The following is a 23552-nucleotide window of genomic DNA, read 5'->3' on the forward strand; positions in this document are numbered from 1 at the left end:
TGTACTATAGTAATGGAAGAGGCATCCGAGGTATTTAAGTAAGCAGCATGCAGCAGGACTTCAAAATCCAAAATTTGCTTTCACTAAGGAGATGCAGAACATTCTGAAATGAAAGTTCTCATGTGGATGGATGAGGCTAAGATACAACCAAATTGCACAGTGCAATATCAAGTGAGAACATGTGGTTTTACTACTACTCACCCTGATGAGTTTAGCAACATGTGTCTTTCCACTGCCAGGCAATCCTCTCATGATAATGACAATCTAGAACAGAAGACAGTACAAATGAAAGGCAGGCTATCTACCAAATGCGAGCAATGAATACAGAATACACAGCCTCATTCTCTCTTTATGAGCTATAGCTCAGCTCCTCTGTGAGAAAGAGTCCCAAGCAAGGAAGCGTCACAGCCATAGCAACAGACTGAAAAGAGATAAGAGGTGAGTTCAGCAACTGTGTGAGTTTAACAAGAGGGCACAACACGACGTTCCTCTCACTTTTAGAAAACGGCATAGTTCCAAGTAAACCTTTAGCATCCAAAGGACAAGTCCAGTCATATGACAGGAAGACATCAAGGTGATGCGGGCCTATACAGTATATTGCACAGTATAGACAGACGTTGTAGGTATGTGCTTGCAGCAGCAAGCTCCTGGCTCTCGGGGTACAAATTTATCCCCTTGAGGCTAAGGTTTCTGGCCTAGAGAAGTCAAGTACATATATGAGACTCCTCAGCTGTCAGGGAGAATGAGGGTCTGGGGCTAAGGAGCACTGAAATAATCTCCTAGAGTGGACCTGCCCCACAGATAGCAAACCAACATCCTCTTGTGCCAAAAATATCCTTCTAGGGTTGGGTACCCTTGGCAGTGTGAGCTGTTCCTTAGGAATTTACAGAGATGGGTCTGTAATGGGCAGTTTGATGGCACAATGAGTTAACGGACATCACATGCTGTCTAGATAGTCTGGTAAGTAATACAGGCAGGTACCAACAGCCGTTGTGCATGTCAGCACCAACAATATTGGGTAGTGTAGTCGTGCAGTTCTGATAGAAAAATGTAGGCTGCTAGGCAGGAAATTATAGACCAGCACCTCCAGAGTAGCATTCTCTGAAATGCTGCTTGTTCCAAACACAAGGCCAGCTGGAGAGATGATGATTAAGGTAGAGGTCTCGATTTGTGCATGTGATTGTGGTCCTGGGATGAAAGAATGGAATTTGTTAAGCACTAGGGAACATTTTGGAGTAAGCTAACACTGTATGAAAGTGAAAGATTCCACTTGGACTAAAATGGAACCAGACTACTGGTGCTTAGTTTTTAAAAAGTTTTCAAAGCTGACAAGTAGAGAAAGGCATCTGGTTTTGGATGACTAATCACTAAAGGATAATGGTTTTGGTAATCAACAAAGAAACCAGTTAGAATATGGCCATGAAGATGTGTTAGGAAAAAGAAGTCATTTAAGGAGATCACAGCGTCAAGGACACCTGACAGAGAAAACCAAGCATAGGTAAACAGGGAAAATACAGTAGGATATGGTTATCCCCTGGATAAGCTATAGAGGAAGGATGCACTGATGGTAGAGTGGCCCTGTATTTCAGAGGGTGTAAAGCCCAACTGAAAACTTAAGAGCAACAGACTCCCACACATATTTCCTAGATTTATGTTTTATGCTCTTTGTGATTGATTGTAACAGCCTTTGGCTATATACAGTAAATGCTATCACACATTTCCTACACAATCCATTGCCTCACAATGGTCAGACTTACCCTCTCTGGCCTACTCTCCCGTCCAGGTGGCTTCAGTATATCATCCACATTTTTAGATTCTGGTTTCTTCTCTACACGTGGTGCAGGAGGTGGTTGTCGGGGTATTGATGGGGCAGAAATAGGCATTCTCTCCTCAGGGTAATTTCTCCTGTCACCTTAACATAAGGTTTGCACACAGAGAAGCAAAATAAACAATCTGGACTGAACTGAAAAGAGACCATTCTTTTTCTGCTTCTGATATGCTTCACTAATAAATTTTCCTCTCTATATATTTCCTTAATTCATTTGATAATAAAGTATTTAAAATAACAAATACACACCATGGTGTAAAAAAACCCCCACACAATAAAATGCAAAGCCTTTCCCTACAAGCCACCAGCATAAACATCGTCTGTAGCTTAGTTAACCTCTCTTCCACAAAGAGGGCTACATTTGAAAGACTTAAAAATGTGTGCAATATTTTGAACACATAAAAGCCTTGAATATTCTCTATAAAGACCAGTGAGAACTTAATTCATCCTTATGCAATTCATATAATATATATATATTTAAAGTAAATGCAACTGGAATTAGTGGATATTATTTTATCATAAGCAGAACAGCTAGTACACTGGGTTGGATCCAGCCCAGTATTTCCGTGGGTCAAGGACTGCTGCCTAAGCAGCACACCTATCTCAGCTCCCCCTTCCTTTGGCTGCCAGAAATGCTTCCAAGAATTCTGTTTGGGGGAGGGCAGTGAAAGTCATGCCATGTGGGCAAAAGTCGTCATGCCGATGGAGATGCCATGCTGGAGCCAAGCCTACACCCAATGCAGAACCTGCAGAGCTTTTTTAGAGAGCAAGTTGTTAAATTCATCTTCGGTAAAAGTCCAGCAGCTGCTGAACAGTGACTGAGGTTGGAGGCAGGGCTTCAGGGCTTTCTTTCCCCTAAGATGGACAGAGAGTTGTTCTTCTGAAGTGCCAGTAAAAAGCAGCTCTTGCCCACTTAACCCAGCAGCCGCCTGAGAGTCTTGAAAAAATGATGCTAAGTGTTGGAGGGGGGGGGCTACATGAATGGAAAAGGTCATGTAATATGGGCTACATTGGCAAAGCAAGCGAGTAAACTTCTCTCTCTGCCTCTTATATCACAAGTTACAGCTAAAGCTCCCACCATGCCAAGGGATCTTATAGCGTTCAAGAGCAGTGCAACGGAAAGCACCATTGCATGTGCAGAACTCTGTTCATGATTCTTGGGACCCTGCACATTTTTTTGGGTAGAATTTTAGGGTTTGGGCTTTGTTTTAGGCACAAGGGAAAATTCTGTCGCTTTGCAAATAAGCAATGACATCTTCTTTCCTAATCAAGCCTATTCACAGGCATATTTGTGTTCCAATTTTGAGCTACACAGGTAACATACAGTAATAAGATTAAAGATTAACTTCTTAAAGAAGAAGCGTCTCATAAACCCTTCCCTGAAGGCCAAAATAATAATAATCCCCCTCCCCCACTCTGCCTCAGAACTAAAAGCAAATGTACCTCACATTCATGTTTATTGTAAAGGATTACTTCATAGAATATTCTAACTCTTGGGCTAGGAGATGACACATATTAATCAGGTGTGGCAGAGATGAATTCCTAGACTATTCTGACCAGTAAGATTAACAAAAATGTAATTACTGTTATTACTCGGTTTGGTGTCAGGGAGACCAAATAATTAAGATACCTTCAATAATTACATTTACTTACACCCTTTAAAGTGGAAGAATCAAGCAAGCTCATGCTCTCATCCCCATTCTAAGCCCAATAGTCTAATACTGCTCCCAGGCTGAAGAACTGTACCTCCAAACACAGGCCCATGATCATATGGAGGACGATCCGGTTTTCTTTCATACGACTGTCTTTCAAATCCCCCCCTCCTTGAGTTTGAATGGTCTTTGTCACGGTAAGATTGATTTCTTGAAGGAGATGGCCTGCTAACAGAAATAACATTTAATAATATTAAAGATGGGGGTCCCATGAGGTCTTACATGAGACTTAACGTGAGACTTAACAGGGACAAAACAAGGAGAACCGAGCCATGCATTAACAGTCATCATGACCTCTTATGGGGTTTTCAAGGCAAGAGACTAACAGGTGGTTTGCTATTGCCTTCCTCTGCATAGCGACCCTGGTATTCCTTGGTGGTCTCCCATCCAAGTACTAACCAAGGCTGACCTTGCATAGCTTCTGAGATCTGATGAGATCAAGCTAGTCTGGGCCATCCAGGTTAGATACAGTGATACTGGAATTCACTCTAGACTCCAGTATCACTGTATCTAACCTGGATAGATATAAACATATTTTACCTAAATTAGGATGGATAGAAACATATTTTACCTAAATTAGGATCATTAGTAATTTTGTGCAAAGATACTCATGTATAAAATTGTCCTCTCTAGAAAAGTGTTTGAGGATTATTGCTCCAACAAAAAACTGAAAATGTAAGACCTCTGATCAACAATGGTTATGATACCCTTTTATGCTCCAGTTGTTCCCACAATACATACCTGTCTTCTCGAGGATAACGATCTTTGTCAAATCTTTCCCGTTCATGGTCTCCAGAACTACGGTCTCTATAGGATTCTCGTTCTCTTCTGAAATCTCTATGGTCTGTATTTGTATTATTTTGTCGCTCAAAGTAACTATCTCTCTCCTTGGCGTATCGATCTCTCTGGCCTGGAGGCTCTGCAAAAATCAAACAAACCCAAAATCATTTTTCTACAAGGCCCAGGTTATAAATTAATCAACAGAACCAAGTGGCTTTCTTAAAATGTGCCTCTTTAGGCTGTACACAGGAGTTACATACTGGAAGGCTAACTAAAATATTTTAATTATTCCGAAGTATGAGGAAAGTACTCCAATTACTTTTTTTTATAAAAGGGAAGAGGAAAGTGAATTTTGTTTCTTAACCATCAAACTGATGGCTGCCTTCTTTGAAGAGTCACCAAAGACACACCCACCTTTTGAAAAAGACTGTCTCTCATGAGGATCTGGTCGCAGAGTTATTCTCTCCCCATAAGGAATGTGTCCACCTTTACTGGCAGTTATATCTATTAAATAAAAATTGGCAATAATATAAAGATATTGTCCCACTTTCAAAACATATGTGCTTTCTTTAATCAAAAGCTTGAGAGGAAGGAACAGGAATCTACTGCTTTAAAAGAAAATAACCACCACTGAAGTCAACAAATTACACTCAGAACAAACATTCTGTATTTGTCTAACCTAACAAATATGTAATTAAATTAAAAAACAGGCATTACCTAGCTAAAATTCTCGAGGGAAAACTCCTTAACAATGCAGCAACACGTCTAACATTTCTGTCTCCAAAAACAAAAGAGCAGGTGCCAATACTGAAGTCCTGTTAAAGCTGGCTCATCACACAGCAGATACACAATGCAAACACTTGTGGTTTTTTTTTTAACTGATTTGAGAAAAGACCATTCCCAAATCCCACCAGCTGTTTGTCAGTACAGAATGAATGGGTGGGTAGCAAACAGGACACACTGCAGAAAATACAGATATATGCTTCGGTACAAAGGCAACACATGTACTGGTAACTAAACAGGGCCCAAAATACACACCATGAAAACTGCCAATGCCCACCTAGCCCAGGATTTGATTTCTAACAGTTGGTAAACCATGGGATATGTCCACAGTGATCCATGCACTCTCTCCATGCAGAAGGCAACATAGGGTTGCCTTCAAAACAGTACATAAACTGCGACGGGTATAAAATGCCACTGCAAAACGGCTGACAGATTCCTGCCATAGAGGTGTGAGGGCCAGTAGCAAAACTCATGTCAGTCGCAGAGGTGGCTAGCCTGCGTCTCTCCCCATACTTCACCCACTTCTCCTCCTTTCCAGTACTTTTCCAATCCTTGGCTCTCTTCCAGCAACAACCTATTTGTTTCAGAGTGTTCCTGTGTGAAAATGAAAAGGAAAGGCGAAGGGAGAGAAGCCCCTTCAGAGCGAGAGAAAGAGCAGGCAGGCTACAGCAAGAGAGGGGAGGGGGGGCTAGAAGAAGAGATGGAAAGCAAATGCAAAGGCAGCTTTGTGAGGGGAAAGAAAGGCGGGCTAAAGAGAAGGCAAACTACAGCAGGGGCGGGGCGGCTGGAAGGATAGATGGAAAGAAGTGCAAAGGCAGCTTTGAGAGGGAAAGAAAGGCAGGCTAAAGAGAAGGCGAGCTACAGAAAGAGGGGAGGGGAAAGGGGCAGCTGGAAAGAGAAGCAGAAAGCAAGTGCAATGGGAACTTCTGGCTTGTGATCGCATATGTAAGCCCCTGTTGGCTGGCAACGACACAGTGGGCGTTGGGGAGGGAGCAGGGGTGGCTGCCTTGGATCTGCGGGCCAGATAAAAGCCCTCGGCGGGCCTGATCTGACCCACGGGCCATATGTTTGACACCCCTGAGCTAGGCTTTAAAGCAGGTTTCAGAGAAAACAATTTCATTATTTGGGCATTGCTTACAAGCTTTGGTTTGAAGAGGGCACCAAATCCATAGGATTTAGTTCTAATAAGTTTCAGTCTTTAATTAGAAGAGTTTGTATCAGAGAGAGTAAGAAATTTACTTGTTTAATAACTTCTAGACAGAGGCCAGCTTAAACAGGATTATGAAGGGATCTACAAAAAGTTTCAGAGCTGCTCACATAAAAAATGCAGCATCAAAAAACCCTGGTATTCAATTAAAAATTGGCTGTTAATATCTGCCTGTCTCTTCTGAAAGCCTTTGTACTGGAAAACAGAAAAACAGTCCGATTTCATACTAGAAGTAACAATGATATGGACTAGGACTACATCTCCTTGGTGCCACTAAACCAATCAGCAGTTCCTAGAACCGAGGAGCTGGTTCCCAACAACAACCAATCACTTGCAAGTGCTCCAAGGTGATCTGGAAGGTAGGTGAATGTGGTGGCAGCTTTTGCCCTTCAGAAGATGGGAGAGTTGATTCAGTCCTGCTCCCTTGGGGTGGAGAATCCCAGCCCCCATTCCTAGAAAACTGAGAGGGTTCCGTTTTTACATTAGCCAGACACACATGAAGCTGCCTTATACTGAATCAGACCACTGATCCATCAAGGTCAATACTGTCTTCTAATGATGGCAGCCTCTCCAGGGTCTTGGGTGGGGGACTTTCACATAATTTATCAGAGGGGTCCCCAACCTTTTTGAACCTGCAGGCACCTTTCGAATTCTGACACAGGGTGGTGGGCACAACCATAAAATGGCTGCTGCAGCAAGTGGAACCAATGACAAAATGGCTGCCACAAGAGGCGGAGCCAACCACAAAATGTCAGGGAGTGAGGTCATTCATAACTCTAACAGTAACTTTTCAACATTTCAGGCTGAATCTATGTTTAATAGAATATCTTAAAAAATATTTTCTCGCATACGTACAGCTTCGCTGCATGATTGAGGGTAATATCTTTGTGCTGGTGGCAATAGCTGCTGCCAAAACAACTTTTAAAATGTCTGCACAGCCAATCAAATCTCCTACGGCCAATCAAAAGCCCTGCTGGGCAAATGCCCCATCTGGCCCAGCCCACTTTCTAAAAACACTTGGTGGGCAACAGTAAAGGTGTCTGCGGGCACTATGGCACCTACAGGCACCACACTGGGGACCCCTGATCTATTACCTGATCCTTTTAAGAAGTGATGCCAGGGACTGAACCTAGGAACTTATGCATGCCAAGCAGATGCTCTACCACTGAGCCATGGTCCCTGCCAATGAGGGATCATGAGAAGGGCTCATCCACTCACCTTTCAGAGGATGTTTAGATTCCCTAGAGTACTCTTGCAGACATACTGGAGTACTAAGACCCCAGTTTGAGAAACAATGACGTAAAACACCATAAATTAATTATACATTTTAAAAGAAGCACTTCCTTTTGTTAGTTCTAAATCTATTTAATTAGATGATTCCAAGTCCCAGCATTACACAGGAAGCAGAAACATTTCTATCCATTTGCTTTAACTGTTCACGAATTCATTAATCCCTACTTTATTTCAACATAAAAAGATGGAACACAGGTCAGAAAGCCTATAAAAGATCCTTCTCTCAGCAGGTAGTTGGGGAAACGTTAGGATGAGAGTGATACCAAATTTTCCAATATTTTAAAACAAAGGTGTCTTCAGATGCTCATTTGCAATGCAGAGATTATGATCCAATGGGCTGCTCTGAAGACAGTTTTAAAAATAACGTTTTAAAAATATTAACAGTACTCACCTTGACCGCGGCCATGGCCATGTCCATAGTCGACAGTCTGATGAATAACTGGTGGCTTGGAATGCTGTGGCATACCTGATGCAAAGGCTGCTGGGACTGATGAGGGCTCTGATTTAGTTAAGTCGTACTCTGATTTCATTCCTTTATCTTCACTGGTATCCCAAAGTCCATGGAAAGAATCTTCGTCCCAACGCTCTTGGTTCACAGCAAGCGACGACTTCGCCACAGGAGCCAAAACCTGAGTGGCTGCTGCAGTTGAGATGGGGGCTGGAGCGTTTGGCTGCACAGGTGGAGCCGGAGGCCTGGCCATGGGAAGAGGGGCCTTGACGGCTGGCACAGGTGGCCTCATGGCTGGAACGGGTGCCCTCACTGCTGGGGCAGAAACCCTTGCTACAGGGGTAGTTACCTTGGGTGCTGGGGTGGGCTTCCGAAACAAGACTGGTGGCTTTATAATTACAGCTGGAGATGGTGTAATGGGTTGTTCCTCTACTGGTATTTCAGGCTGCATTTCAGAAGAAGCCTAGATAAAAGGAAACATTTAACAGACCTATAAAGTAAACTAAAAACTAAAAATCCACCTTTTGGGGCATATTCTGTGTCCACCAAAGGTATTTTTCAAAATGCTGTTACTTCATGCAGCTTATAAAGTAATAGGACTTTATTATAATGGAATAAGTCAGGAAGAATGCTTTGAGAATGGGAAACCGTCTGTGGACTGTACTACTGTGTATGGTACGTACTATCTGTTGCTGTATATATTATCTTATTATTTAATTCCTGCAGGGTTTAATATGTCATGTTAATATTTATGATTTGTTTCAGCCTTGTTCCACATTTTTACTTGGTTATAATTTCCACAATCCTGACTCTGTTACATGGCTTCTTGGATGTCCCATCTGACTGACTGCATTGACTTACAACACTGTGCAATCAGCCTTGAGTCTCAGTGAGAAAAGGAGGACCATAAATAACATAAATAAATAAAATCTGTCGCAGAGAATAAATATCTAACTTCTGTACTTTTCTGTCCCAAATGGCCATCCTTAGTCTCTGTTTGCTCAAAGCAACTCCCTGCCCAGTTCTCTCAGAGCCAGGTCACATCAGCATGGCCACATATGAAACTGTCCCTTCCCAAAAGTGGATTTACATAAGCACTGCGGATGCCAAGTGTGGCTTTATTCACAGAAACTGCTTGCAGGAAGTGCAAGGCAGGGTGCTCCTTCTTTCAAATTGCTGGTCTAGGTGGAGAACTTAACAAACCCCTGAACTTTACAATAAATTAGAAAGCCCATACAAAATTTATTAAGCCAGGCATAACTTCCCCCCCCTGGGATTTAAGCAACGTTTAGTTTTACCTGCCTTTTGTTTGTATCTGATTGTTGATGGCATTATGTTTATACTGCATTCTGGTTTCATGACCCTGATTTATGTCAACTATGTAAATGACTTTGGGCTTGTTTTCTGGAGGAAAAGATTATAACTTTTAAAAACAAATAAAGAAACAGGCACCTCAGAACAAACTCGCACTCACACAGTATATCCTCAGAAGTTACCTGAAAGCTCTCCTGCCTTGTACTTTGGACTCTGGCCATTTCCTGTGGTGGCAGATTAGGCTCAGGAACAAAGTCTTGAATCTTCTGCATCTGTTCTTTCTGTTCTCTGCAGAGCCAAAAAGTACAGTATTTGCCGTAAGTATCCTTTTTAAGATCCGTACTAATACCAGTAAAGCATATGATCCACTGATCTATCAAATTCAACACTTTTTATTAGTGCCAAAAACGAGCAGCCAACACCTTGCAGAGAACACGTATCCCCAAAATGTATTTAATACCCTCACCTCAAATCAACTATTACAGTTCTTGAGAATATTAACTTTCTGCTGAAAGAAAAAAAAATCTAGCCCTCACTAAGAAAACCTTCAGATCAAAATCTTAATATACACCATCCAGCCTAGTAGGTGACAAAAAAGTACCACCATTCTGCCACAGGAACATACAGATAAAAAAATCTCCATGTTTCCATTAATTATCATGCCTCTACTATCAGCAACAAGACTATATCAAAACACCTCCACTAACACTGAGAATCTAATGCATCCACAGGATGCAGTGCTGTACAGTATATAATCTGAATACAGTCCAATATATTAGAGGATGGCTTTCAGCAACTCATTTATACTGAGTAAAGCAGAAATAGCACTTTCCCCCCTATTTTATCTGCTGCATTTAAAGATTTGCTTTTACAGTTGAATCCTTGATTTAGCCTCATTCATTCACAAGGAGGCTTCCCTCTAGAGGGCAAGTCTTAGGAGAGGCAACCACTGTCCTCTGAACTCTTCTAGCATTAGTTTCTATATGTATTGTGACTAGATCAAGAGGTGAAGTGACCTCCTCTCTCCAGTCAAGATGGGAGACCAACAAGCAACCATTTCCATTACACAGACTTTTTGCTTCCACGGTGCCCCCTCCCCCCAATGCTCGAGGTCTTCATGAGCAAGGTTCTTCTACTCTGCGTTGCCTGACTCAGATCCTGGGATAACAATGATCACCACCAACTAAGATACCCAAATGTCTTCTCTTCTATCAATCTCAAGTAACACTACAATTTTAGTTAACACTCTGGGAAGGGAGGCAGAGAGAGGAACAGCTGTTCATTATTATAGACTGGGGGAAAAGAAAGTTTTTGTACAGTTAGCAACAAGATCAACCAACTCACCTTAACATTTTCAACTCTTGGGCAGCCTTCAAGATTATTTCATGTTGCCTTTGACTAAGGACCATTACTCCTCCTAGTGACTGCTTAGACGTTGAATTTGGCTCTTCTCCCAGTATGTCAGATGAGAGTGGTGGCAGAGGCGGCGGTTCCATATGATCCTCTAAAGATGGGAATCTGTCCATGTCCTCTGGATACCACTTCTCTGGAAGTCTTTTCCTCTCCCAATCCTTCCTGTCAGTAGGAAAGTCAGATGGCTCCCTCCATGTATCAGGATACTCTCTGATTCTAAGTTCACCTCTGTCTCTAGGATCTTGGTCATAGAAATCTCTGTCTCTATCCTCCATCCATCGTTCATCACGATACCTGTCCAAAGGAGGAAGTGGTGGAAGGGGAGGCAAAGGTGGGAGAGGAGGTATGTCTAGATCACGACTCAGTGTATCTCTGTCACTCAGTGGTCTTATGTAATCTCTGTCCCAGTCTCTTTCAAATTCACGATCATACGTATCCAAGGGTCTTCTGATCCTGTCCTGATCTCTGTCCATCTCCCTCTCCCTAGCCATTGGCCTTTCCCAGTCATCCCAAAGTGGTTTGCGCCTGTCAAGGTCTGCAGACAATGGAGGTAAAGGAGGGAGAGGGGGAAGAGGTGAAAGAGGGGGCAATGGGCGATGATGTGCTAGTGAATCATCTCTCTCATATGGATCAGGAGGACCATCATGATACCGGCGGTCACGTTCAGGCCAGTATCTGTCACTTTCCCAATCCTCCAATCTCCTGCGCTCTAACGGTGGAACATCTCTGTAGTCAAATGGATGTCCTTCTTCTATGCCTGAATCTCCATAAGCCCATGGAGGCCTGCGAGGTTCATCACGAAATGGAGGTAAATTTTCAGTACTGCCTCCAAGACCTACATCATGCCTGTGCAGTTCCCTTTCCTGGCTACTAGGCCTTCTGACTGGGTCTCTGTCTCGGCTACTAGGTCGCCGATCTGAGCCTCTCTCTCTGCTACCAGCTTGTCGACCAGGGCCCCTTTCCCGGCTACTAGCCTGCCGATCTAGTCCCCTCTCCCGGCTACTAGGCCGTCTGACTGGTTCCCTCTCCCGGCTACCAGGCCGTCTGACTGGTTCCCTCTCCCGGCTACTTGCACGGCCTCTCTCTCTGCTACCCATCCGATGACCTGGCTCCCTATCTCTAGCTGGTAACCCTCTGTCCTGGCTCCTGGATCTCCTGCCCAGTACTCTCTCCTGGTTGCCTGCTTCCCAGCTGCCTGACTGTCTATCTGGCAGCTTCTCATGGATTTCTGCCCCACTGTTTAAGCCTCTGCCTGCTACATCTCTAGTTTGACCTCTGCCTCTACCTCTATTTGGATTTCCCCTGCCCCTGGCCCGGCCTCTACCTCTCGTATCCTCTATCCTACCCTGGCCCCTACCTCTGCCAGCTGGTCCTGTTGCTTGGTTATCTCCTGGCTTAATTTGCCCCCTTGCTCTGCCTTCTAGTTTAGATGGTTCCTTGTTCTGATTATTTTCAGATGAAGCCAATTTACTCTCTGAGGCGTTCAAGTCTTTATTTCCGAGTCCTGGCTTTGGCAGCAATGCTCCTTTCCCTCCTGGTTTTGGAGGATGAGCAGAAACTGATGACAAAGAAGCAGCTGCTTTGGATGCTTCTATCTGCCGCCCAGCCTCTGTGGTGCTCCATTTTTTGGCTTCTGATGCCACTTCTTTGCCATCTATTCTGGATGTATTTTGGTGCATGTTAGACGGGCCTTTACCTGGCTGAAGCTGACCAGAATTTTTTCTATCTAGTGGAGGTTTAGAATGGTTTGCAGCTGCCTGACTGCTGGCCACGTCACCAAAAGTGTCGTGACCCTCTGCTTGAGGATGCTGCTGACCTGAAAGAGGCCTAGACCCCCGCCACTGCGGTCCACCTGTTTGGGAAGCCTGCATTGGCGATGCACTTGGAGGAGAATAGAATGCTGCTGCTGGGCCCCGGGGGATTGTCCCCTGTTTGCTGGAAGACCCATCCATTTGCTGATTTTGAAGTCTTGGCCTTGGGCCTTCTAAGCGCTGGCCCTGAAAATGGGGCCCTCTCTGTCTTGGAGCTTCAAATCTCTCAAAGCTCCTTCCCCGTGGTCCATCAAACCTGTGTGTATAGAAAGAAATATTTGATTCGAGCAGGACTCCAAAGAGGTTGCATGGAAATATTCTGAATAGTACAAAATCAATTCAAGTAAGACAGATTAGTTAGATTTGCTTACAACAGAACCCATATGATTTGTCAGGGGAAAATCTGCCAGATTCAAACCTCATGAAATAATAAATGATCCTCACTATTAACCAGGAAACTAGAAATTACTTATGTCACATACATACAAGATAATGGATTTTCCCTCTCTATAAAACAGGATCTGCTGAAGATCTACAAACGTCCCAAGCAGCAAATCTGTAACCTGAGGTTTTGATATCTGGATGTCTACCTTGGAACATCAAAGAAAAATGTTAATACCTATAAACAGTGTCATTTATATGAGAAACATTGCAGTAAAAGGGTAAAACATCCTCTTCATCCATTTCACTGCTCAGATGCAATTCAGAGCTTCCATTTCAGAAGATCTCATCAGAGATCTCCCATATGATGTGCAGTCTGGCCCTTAGATCGTACCAAAAAAACCAAACTATTTATAGGGGGAGAATTTTTGTTGCTAGCTACATGAAAGAAATCATTCTGATAAAAGGACACCAACTTCAGGGAAGTATTGGATGATGTGCACCTTGCAAAAAGCAAGAAAAAATGTCACACAATCTAGATGTTTTAAACTACACATGGCACTAGAAGTCAGAGTGGTGTAGTGGTTAGTAAGTCAGGCTAGGATCTGAGAGATGCAGGTTCAAATCCCCACTCTGTCAAGGAAGCTTGCTGGGTGACCTTGGGCCAGTCACACACACTCAGCCTAACTTCCCCACAGGGATATTGTGAGGATAAAATGAAGAAGAAAATGATGGTAGGCACTTTGGGTTCCCACTGGGGAGAAAGGTGGGACATCTACAAAGTAAATAAATAAAAGTCTGTGGACAGAACTCTTCTTTTTACATATAATTTTCAGGTGTGTAGGACGCTGCCTCTTTGCTGCTCTTTATTGAAAACCTGAATTCTCAGACTTGTGTAATTCCAGTAAATCCGATGTTCTGCATGCAAGAATGTTGGTTCTGGTTTGTGGAAAGCCATATACAAGTATCCCACGCAGGGCAACAGGCAAATTAATTATGCCTACTCTTGAAAAATTCTCCCTGAATTCCAAAACGATATACAGTCAAAGGAAATATTATGTCTCTTAATATCAAATAAGTTCTTGATTTAAGTTCTTGAACACCGTGCAGGATAACATTAAGTATATAGCCCTATGCACACGAGCATACTTTGCAACTACATCCATTGGTCTTAGTGGGACTTACAAATGGGACTGGGCTAAGTTAAAGGCTACAATACACAACACGTTTCAGTCCAGAAGGAATCACCATTTAAGAATCCAGGAAGTTTCTAAAAACAAACAAACAAACAAACACCTTGCCCATATGTAAAATAAGCTTAACTTACAAAGTAGTAAAAGGAAAGCAGATTGTTTCTGCCACGGGACATATTGGGTAAATAGGTTAAAGTAGCCACAAAATGCTACCAATCCCCATAGCACTGTCTCAAGAATACGCTTTACCAAAGGACCCACCTCAAATATAGAGCAGATCTGGATGTCTCTGGGCACTCCAGAATCATTCTAGAGGAGTGTTTGATGTGTACAAGCTGACGGCATTGTAAGTCACATGAGCAAGCAGGGCTATCACTGGTAGCAGTGATCATGAGTCAAGCAAATCCACATAAAACATACTCTCTACAGTGCTACATACAGCAAAACTATGCTTAAATCTTTAACAGTCTGTTTCCTACACAGTTGTAGTCTAGCAATACTGTTCGGAAATTATAAAGGGGGAAAAATCCTACCTTGGACCCCTGGGGCCATCAAAGCATGGCCCTCTGGGAGATTCAGGAAACCCAGCTGATCTCACTGGTTTGTTCTGATAGGTAGTGGTGGCAGTGGTGGTGGCTGCAGATGATGAGGACACCGTAGAAGGGGGCTTCACTTCAGCAGAGCCAAGTTCAGATGAGACAGAACCAAATGGCATTGACTGTTTGCCCAGAGGAATGCAAGAACTGCCTTGGTCAGAAGAACTAGCCGAGGATGTCACGTTCGAGTGGTAAGGCATTGTGGTAGATGAATCTGAAGCTTTATAAGAAAAAGAAGAAGGGGTAGGAGTAGGAAGTAGAGCCGGCCTAGCTGTCTCAATGGCGTGTGAGGTGGTAGGCGAATCAGTCATTTTGAATGAAAAAGAACTAGCAGGGGTAGGAAGGAGAGCTGGTCTGCCTGTCTCAGTGGCTTGGGAGGTGGCAGAAGAATCGGTCATTTTGAATGAAAAAGAAGAACTAGCAGGGGTAGGAAGGAGAGCCGGCCTGGTTGTCTCCATGGTCTGAGAGGCAGCAGGTGACTCTGTTGCTTTAAATGTATAAGGAGGAGATGTGGGAGTACGAAGGAGAGCTGGCCTGGTGACCTCTGTTGCATGGAAAGAGGCAGGCGACTCGGCCGATTTAAAAGGAAAAGCAGCTGAGGAAGAAAACGGGGCTGGCCTTGCAGTTTCAGTGATCTGGGTACTCTGAGGACCAGAGTCTTTGGGACCGGATATATCAGATGCGTGAGAGCCAGAAGAGAACCCGGTGGATGTTACAGACAGCGTTGCTGAGGGCAAAGTAGAGGGCATAATAGGCATTCCACCTTGAGTGGTTTGAGAATATGGAGAAAACTGAGGTGGAACAGTTGTACCCCCAGCATATTGACTGCTCATCTTTCGAAGGGACTTCAATTTTTCCTGCAAGTGGTTCTGCGTGGCTTTCATCTGCCCCTGCCACATCTTCCACTGTTTCTCGCACTCATGAAGTTGGTCCTTGTGAGGATAGGCCTGGAGCTGATCCTGCCACTGCTGAAATTCCCGTTCCCACTCTTTATAAAGAGGCAGGAATTTTTTGTGCTGTGTCTCATAATGCTGTAGCTGCATCTCTGCTGACATTGTCTGTGTGAAAGAGAAAGTAATAATGAAGGCACATGAAGGCCCGTCAACTATGTTTTGCAAACCTGAAGCTATTTAATGCAGTCAGTGATGCAGAAACCTGGATCTACAATCTTAAAGGAAATATTAAACACTGTCACAGTTGAAATATTACTGTGCTCTGATGGTGATGCCATACATTGGAGCCTTGGAACACAATTTTCATTTTTCTCTCTATTACTGTCACAGTATGAAGTACCTATCATTTATTTTTTATTTACTGAAAAAATGTTTAAGCTCCTCTCTGGAAACCTCCCAAGGAGGCTCACAAGTAAAAACAGTATAATAAAATCATACAAGCAACAAAACAAATGTACAACTATCGTAGTTTTCACTGTGATCCTAAACATACTGCTTGATTAAGTCCCACTGAAGTAAACAGGAGTTCTTTCTATACAATGTATTTCACACTAGAACTGGTTTGGTTTTTCCCCTTTACATTGGAATGCAACATCTGAAGAACAAGAAGCTAACATTTAGCCAACAGGCAAAGGTCTACTAAGATGAAAAGAGACCACTATAAAGAATAATCACACTCATCATTAAAGCACAGTTAATAACTCCAGTAAAGCAACAGTAAAGTGGGAACAAATCCTATTCCTTTAATGACTCACAGGCAAATGTGGTGGTTGTTGTATGATCTGTTGATAGCGATGCAGAATCTGTTGCAACTGTGTATGCTTTTGCATAATTCTCTGGTACTGGAAGCCCACTCGCTGCTGTGGATGCTGCTGCCATTGGGTCGCTGCTGCCTGCAGCTGCTGCAACCTTAAACTTTCCTCAGGGTCCTCTGGTGGTTTGATGGTCAGCTGAAGACACAAATAAATATCAGAACCAACAGAAAGGCTGCTCAAACATAAGGCCTAGGAGCTGTACAGCTTTCATCACTGAAGATACTGGCATATGGGCTAGATGCAACTAATCATGTGGAGCACTTTCGTGGAAGGGATTTCTGCCACACTACTGCAGTCCATGTCCCTAGAAAACCATCTTCCAAGGATCACAGGACTCTCAGGAATGACAAGAGATGTGGTCAAAGGACTGCAGTGGGAAGGGGGAAATCAGATTTCTCTTGTGCAAGCTCTCTAATCTGTTCATGATAGAGTGAGAAGTGTCAGTTCCCTTCAGTTCTTCCTTCTGGCTGTATACACATCCCATGCTGTTCTTCAGGCAAGGGATCCCCTCACACAGCAAAGATCCTTCTGCAGACTTCCTGAGGCATGGGATCCCTTCTATAATACAAAAATCCCTTTTGCAAACTAAGTCTATTCATTATTGGTTTGATTCAATCATTTACGTATTTGTGTGCCCTGGTTTACACATATTTTCCTCATTAGGAAATTACCAGTTCAAGCATGCCATTATATATCTGTGCATAATATCTTTAAATACAGACTACAGCAGGATTATTTATGTTTCTTGGGTTTTCAAATGAGATTGTTAATGATTTTTATTTTAATCCAAAGCTTTCACATAGTTTCACACAGTTAAAAAGGTACATGTCCCCTGTGCAAGAACTGGGTCATTCCAGTGACGTCACATCCCGACGTTTACTAGGCAGACTTTGTTTACGGGGTGGTTTGCCAGTGCCTTCCCCAGTCATCTTTCCTTTATCCCCAGCAAGCTGGGTACTCATTTTACCGACTTCGGAAGGATGGAAGGCTGAGCCAACCTTGAGCCGGCTACCTGAAACCAACTTCCGTTGGGAACAAACTCAGGTCGTGAGCAGAGCTTAGAATGCAGTATTGCAGCTTACCATTCTGCACCATGGGGCTCACCGTTACCTAGATATAAACTTCTATAAAACATAGATTAGGTTGAATTTCCTGGATTGGGATCCAGGGTATTCTCCAAACTTCGTTCTTGGAATATATTAGTACCAATGAAGCCATATTGACTTTATTGCAATGGATTAAACACTGAACACTAGGTAAAGACAAACTGCAATCCTATACTCAGTTATTCTCGTCTAAACCCAGTCTAAATCATATTCAGCATATGATTGGGATACAATCAACTGCAAAACAACACAGCAGAGAACAATGGTGATTACCACAGAAACAGTTGAAAAAGCATACAAGTAAACTGTGCGCAATAAATGTATATTTAGTATATTAACATAACTTTGTTTAACAAATACAAGTAAATATACACATGCTTTCAACTCTAACCTTGTATGTGTTATCAAAGGAACTGCAGACCGCTAACCCATACAAACAGAACAATAGCAGGTACAAGATCAGACGCTTGGGCTGACTGGGATCATTTAACTCTCATAAATACTGCTATTTTGTAAGAAATATCCAAATTAGCACCCAGATAACACTAGGAACATGGCAATTTCTGACTGATGATACTGATGAACCATATTAACAAATGAACACAGTGGGTGACAAATGCAAGAATTTCTATTCTAACAATTGCATTTGAAAACATGTTGTTATAAATTCTTACATGGAAAGTTAAAATAATGGCTAAGTAACAAAACATGATTGCTGGAAGTTTTAAGGGAAAAATCCTTACACATGGCAATATAATTCTTGCCACCCATTTCAAAACAGTGAATGCTTCATGATAAAAGTGAGCAGAGATATAACATCCCTTGATAGGAAATCCACAGAAAGGATAGAACAGGCTGTAATGGTGTAGTCAACAGCAGCAGAGGTCAATAAATCAGTAATATTAAAAAATGTAATCTATGGGTAGAATATACCAAGAAAGAAATCATGATATGGGGAAGACACTGTGTGTTTCTCCATTTCGGCAACCCGAGATGTACACGGGTCTGTTTTCATATGGGTCTGTCCTTCATTCATGCATGGATTGTGCACCATCCAATATTTCCACTGAATGCTCTGCTTTTTATACCAGGAGAAAATGGTTTTTCCCCAGCAGGGTGTTAGCAGGTTGATGTTTTCCACAGCTCTGGAAGGGAAGGTACACCTTGTTTTTGAAGATACCGGTAATTCACAGTGGGTAGCCGTGTTAGTCTGTCTGCAGTAGTAGAAAAGGGCAAGAGTCCAGTAGCACCTTAAAGACTAACAAGAATATTTTCTGGTAGGGTATGAGCTTTCGTGAGCCACAGCTCACTTCTTCAGATTATTTTTGAATGAAAGGGAATGCCCCCCTCCTGTGTATTTTCCCAGTGAATCTGCCTCCGCTATTTATTTGTTCATGTTGTTGTTGACACCAACACAATAGAGGGCTTCTGGATTTTTTGTTAGGACATAGTCATAGTGCTGTTATTCAATTATAACAATACAAAATCAAATTTCACTTTTCTGATGCAGAGTGATGTGTAGCAACCATGTTCTGCACTCCACAGGTGTCTAGCACTGATTCTTTGTGCCCATTTTGCCACTACTTTAACTCCCATATATTACAGAACACAATTACCACTGTTCCAGGTACATAACGCAACTGTAATATTGGATTTTTTTCTTTCTTTCACATGCATCAGTAATGCTTGAGCAGGACAGTAGTCCAATGGCAAAACCAGTAAGAAAGTAGTTACCATGGAGGTGGGTATGTGTGCCTGGCTCCTGTGCTGCATTTCACTTGTGTGATTAAAAAACAACAACACTTTTTTGAGGGGTGTTTTTTTTTTTTTTTTGCCAGAACAGCACTATCACATTATTCCAGGCACATCATAATAAAACTGGAGTCCCTGCAACATTTCCCCTTGAGCTATAGCTCTTTTGCAAATGGAAATGCAAGGGAGAAAACCACAGAAGCTGCTTGCATGGTTAAACTTATTGTCTCCCCACTTGCTTGGTCTGCTTGCGCAAGACACTGTAAAACAGATCTCTGGACACTGTAACATAAAAGGGAGGAAAGGATTATTGCTGAACAAGATCTTGAACAAGCAGAACTGTGTGTCCACTTCTAAAGAAACCTACTCTGGAGCTAGGAGAGTTGATTAACCACCTTTCGTTCTCCAATTTACCATTCTTGAGTTAGCTGATTGAATGAGTGGTGGGTGAACAACTTCAGGGATTCCTGAATGCAGCAGACTGTTTGGATCCATTTCAGTTTGGATTCAGTTGGTTTTCACCTGGTTTCCATTCTGGTGATGGGACTGAAATTGCCTTGGTCACCCTGGTGGATGACCTGCACTGGGAGATGGATGGAGGAGTGGGCCTCTGTTGATTCTCCTGGACCACTTGGTGGCTTTCAGTACCATTGACAGCGGTATCCTTCTGGACCAACTTTCAGGGTTGGGATTTTGAGGCACTATTTTGTGGTGGTTTCAGCCTACCTCAAAGGTAGGTTTCAGAGTGTGGTGCTGGGGCATTGCTGCTTAGCCCCTTGGCCTCTGGCATACCGAGTTCCACAAGGGGCAAGTTGGTAGCTTGTGGATTACTGCCTGGCCCTTGAAAAACAAGTGACAGCAATGCCCAGGGACACCTTCCACCACCTTTGGCTGGTGACCTAGCTGTGGTCCTTCAAGGGCACTGTGGTACATGCCCTGATAACATCTAGATTAGATTACTGCACTATGTGATCTGCATGGGGCTGCCCTTGGGGGCTGCTTGTCTAGAAACCTCAGTTCGTACAGAATGCTGCAGCCAGAATGTTGACTGGAGTGGGTTGTAGGGACTATATCACTCCAGTCTCGTTCCATCTACCCTTGCTTCTGGACCCAATTCTAGGTGCTGGTATTGATACTGAAAACCCTTTACATCTTGGGACCAGCATACCTTAAGTACCTCCTGTTCCCACATGAACCTACCCAACTTTTCTGCTCATCTTCCAAGGTCCTGCTTCAGGTGCCCTTGTCATCTGATGCTAGATGGATAGCAACTGGAGAAAGGGCCATCTCAGTTATGGCACCCAAATTCTGGAACTCCCTCCCCAGGGAGTTTTATCTGTCTCCTTCTATCATTGTCTACTGCCGGTAGAGGAAGACTTTTGTTTTGTTGGCATTCTCACTAACTGTTATTAGCCCTCCTCCATTTGTGTGTTTACATGTTTTATTGTTTTAAATATATTATATATATTTGTATTTGTAATGCTGTTTACAATGGTTGAAATGTTTTACTGTTTGACATAGTTAACGTTTGCTGCTGGGGGGACCCTGAGTTAGGTTGAAAGGTGGCACGGAAATGTTTTACATAAAAAAATAAGCAAGTTTCTGTTTCCACTTGTGCATCGCTGGATCCAAGCCAATATCCTGAATTTTTATTAAAATATGATTGCAATCATGGAACAGCTTAATAGCAGAGAGTGCTACACGTGTGCCAAAATTATATATATATTTAAGGTTTCTTTTAAAGAAAATTATGACAACAGCACTGGAGTAGATGCAACCCACATCTTGTGGGAAAGTGAAACCACAGCAAGAAATGAAGAAAAAGCCTGTGCCCTGTGGAATCTCTGTCGGTTATGCGAATGGACAATCATACCAGCGACACGACCACCATGGAAAATCCATTCCATGGGGAAGCAGCTATTATCTCTCTTCCATCCAGAAATTATTGATATTGAAATGCAAAAACGAATCAGATAATAATGGGCGACTTCCTCTTTTCCTTTTTATCCTCACAACAACCTTTGTGAGGTATATGAGATGCAGAGAGAGAGAGAACAACTGGCCAAATGCTAACGAGAGAGCTTCATGGCTGATTAAGGACTTGGACTCAAGTGTCCCCAGCTATAGTCAGATGCAGTAGCCATTACAATACTGTACAGCAGGACCAAAAGGTATTAAGACCAAGAATATTCAAATAGCTAAGAAGGCCCTTTAAAGCAAAACATGTAACACTGAAGTCAACCTCCTCATCCGAGAATGAGAAAGTAGATACATAATATCAGTTTTCAGAAAATGATTCAGAGGGCATCCATGAAATAAAATAACTAACATTAGTCTGAACTAAACTGGAGGAAAGGATAACTAAAGCTAGAATTGGCAAACAAGCCTATGAAAGACCATAGGGATAAATCAATAGTCTTCATCCTGAAAGTATGTAAGCAGTGGGGCCCCACAAAAATCTTAATCGGGACATGACATTGTCCCTGCTTCCAAATTATTTGTGAACAAACAGTCACGTAGCCATGCTTATGAATGATACCAAATTATTCAGGATGGTAAAATCCAAGCACATGTGAAGAATGCTAAAAAGATTTCTTTAAATTAGGGGAACATATGGTTACTTTTTTTTGTTTTTAGATACATACAGAAAGCAGCCTTCTACCAAGACAGACCACTGATCCATAAAGATAGATCACAATGGGTAGCCGTATTAGTCTGTTTGTAGAAGTAGAAAAGAGCAAGAGTCCAGTAGCACCTTAAAGACTAACAAAATTTCTGGCAGGGTATGAGCTTTTGTGAGTCACAGCTCATTTCTTCATAATCTAGCCATATCTGAAGAAGCGAGTTGTGATTCACAAAAGCTCATACCCTGCCAGATATTTTATTAGTCCTTAAGGTGCTACTGGACTTTTGCTCTTTTCTACCACTGATCCACAGCTCAGTGTTGTCTCTCTGACTGCAGCTCTCCAGGATTGGAAAAAAGTCTTTTCCCAATAACTACTAGCCGAGATCCTTTAACTAAGATGCCAAGGATTGAACCTGGAATTTGGGGCATGCAAAGCACATCCGGTCTACCACTGACTCAGTATGCCTCTCAAAATATCCAATCCAAAGAGCAGATAAGATCCCATGCAAATGACAGAAAATGCTTCAAAAATCCTGAATTCACACATTATCTAAACTGGCAGCAGCCATCCAGGAAACAGATCCTGAGCAAACCAAAAGCATACATTCAGTGTGCTGGAACACCAAAAAGGGCAAATTCACTGCTAGAAATGATTGAGAAAGAACCTGAAAATAAAACAGCAAGTATTAACCTATCATGCAGCCAAAAAATTAGAGTGAATACAGTTTGACCACTCCATTTTAAAAAGGTCATTAGAGAGCTGGAAAAGATACACGTATTTATGTATTTAGAAAATTTGTTTGCCTGCTCTCCAGAAGCTACTCAAGGCGACTCACAATAAAAAAAACAGGTAAATAAAAACCTGACAGGACATAAAAAGTGGCATACAACAAATGTAGCTGTCTAAAATGATCACCAGGCTCAGAGCAGACCATACCACAGTTAAAAAGATGGCGCCACTTAATTAATAGCCTTGGTAAACAGAAATACATAAAGAGCATTTAAAACTATCATGGGGTTGGAGTACCTCACCTATGTGTGTGTGTGTGTATAGTGCCATCAAGTCGCAGCCGACTTATGGCAACTCCTTTTTGGGGTTTTCATGGCAAGAGACTAACAGAGGTGGTTTGCCAGTGCCTTCCTCTGCACAGCAGCCCTGGTCTTCCTTGGCGGTCTCCCATCCAAATACTAACCAGGGCCGACCCTGCTTAGCTTCTGAGATCTGATGAAATCAGGCTAGCCTGGGCCATCCAGGTCAGGGCACCTCACCTATGGGGAAAGTCTAAAGAGACTGACACTTTTTCTTTTAGATAAAAGGCAACTAAAGGAAGACACAATGAGGGTTTATAAATTGAAGGTGGAGAGAAAGAGAAGAGAATATTTCCCTCATTTATCATTTTAGAACTTGATGCCACTCAATTATATTCTCTAGTAGTGGGCTTAGGATAACTAAAACAATGTACTACTTCACACAGAACATTTAGAATTCACTGCCAGAAGAAACTGAGACAGCTGCTAGATCAGCTGGCCTTTTATAAAGA

General features: G+C 42.6%; 1 protein-coding gene across 1 annotated transcript in view; it reads right to left on the reverse strand.

Moving 5' to 3' along the window:
- YLPM1 (YLP motif containing 1) overlaps positions 1 to 23552 on the reverse strand; it is a 63889-nt gene that overhangs the window by 32004 nt on the left and 8333 nt on the right. Inside the window, exons 3-12 of the mRNA XM_056852188.1 lie at positions 16468 to 16662; positions 14697 to 15817; positions 10710 to 12845; positions 9548 to 9653; positions 7995 to 8514; positions 4735 to 4824; positions 4282 to 4459; positions 3575 to 3705; positions 1758 to 1912; positions 202 to 264 (exon numbers count right to left, since the gene is read on the reverse strand). Of these exons, the coding sequence (XP_056708166.1) occupies positions 202 to 264; positions 1758 to 1912; positions 3575 to 3705; positions 4282 to 4459; positions 4735 to 4824; positions 7995 to 8514; positions 9548 to 9653; positions 10710 to 12845; positions 14697 to 15817; positions 16468 to 16662 (4695 nt within the window). The remainder of the gene's footprint in view (positions 1 to 201; positions 265 to 1757; positions 1913 to 3574; positions 3706 to 4281; positions 4460 to 4734; positions 4825 to 7994; positions 8515 to 9547; positions 9654 to 10709; positions 12846 to 14696; positions 15818 to 16467; positions 16663 to 23552) is intronic.

The sequence above is a fragment of the Euleptes europaea genome, chromosome 6 (assembly GCF_029931775.1).
Source record: "Euleptes europaea isolate rEulEur1 chromosome 6, rEulEur1.hap1, whole genome shotgun sequence".
Lineage (NCBI taxonomy): Eukaryota > Metazoa > Chordata > Lepidosauria > Squamata > Sphaerodactylidae > Euleptes > Euleptes europaea.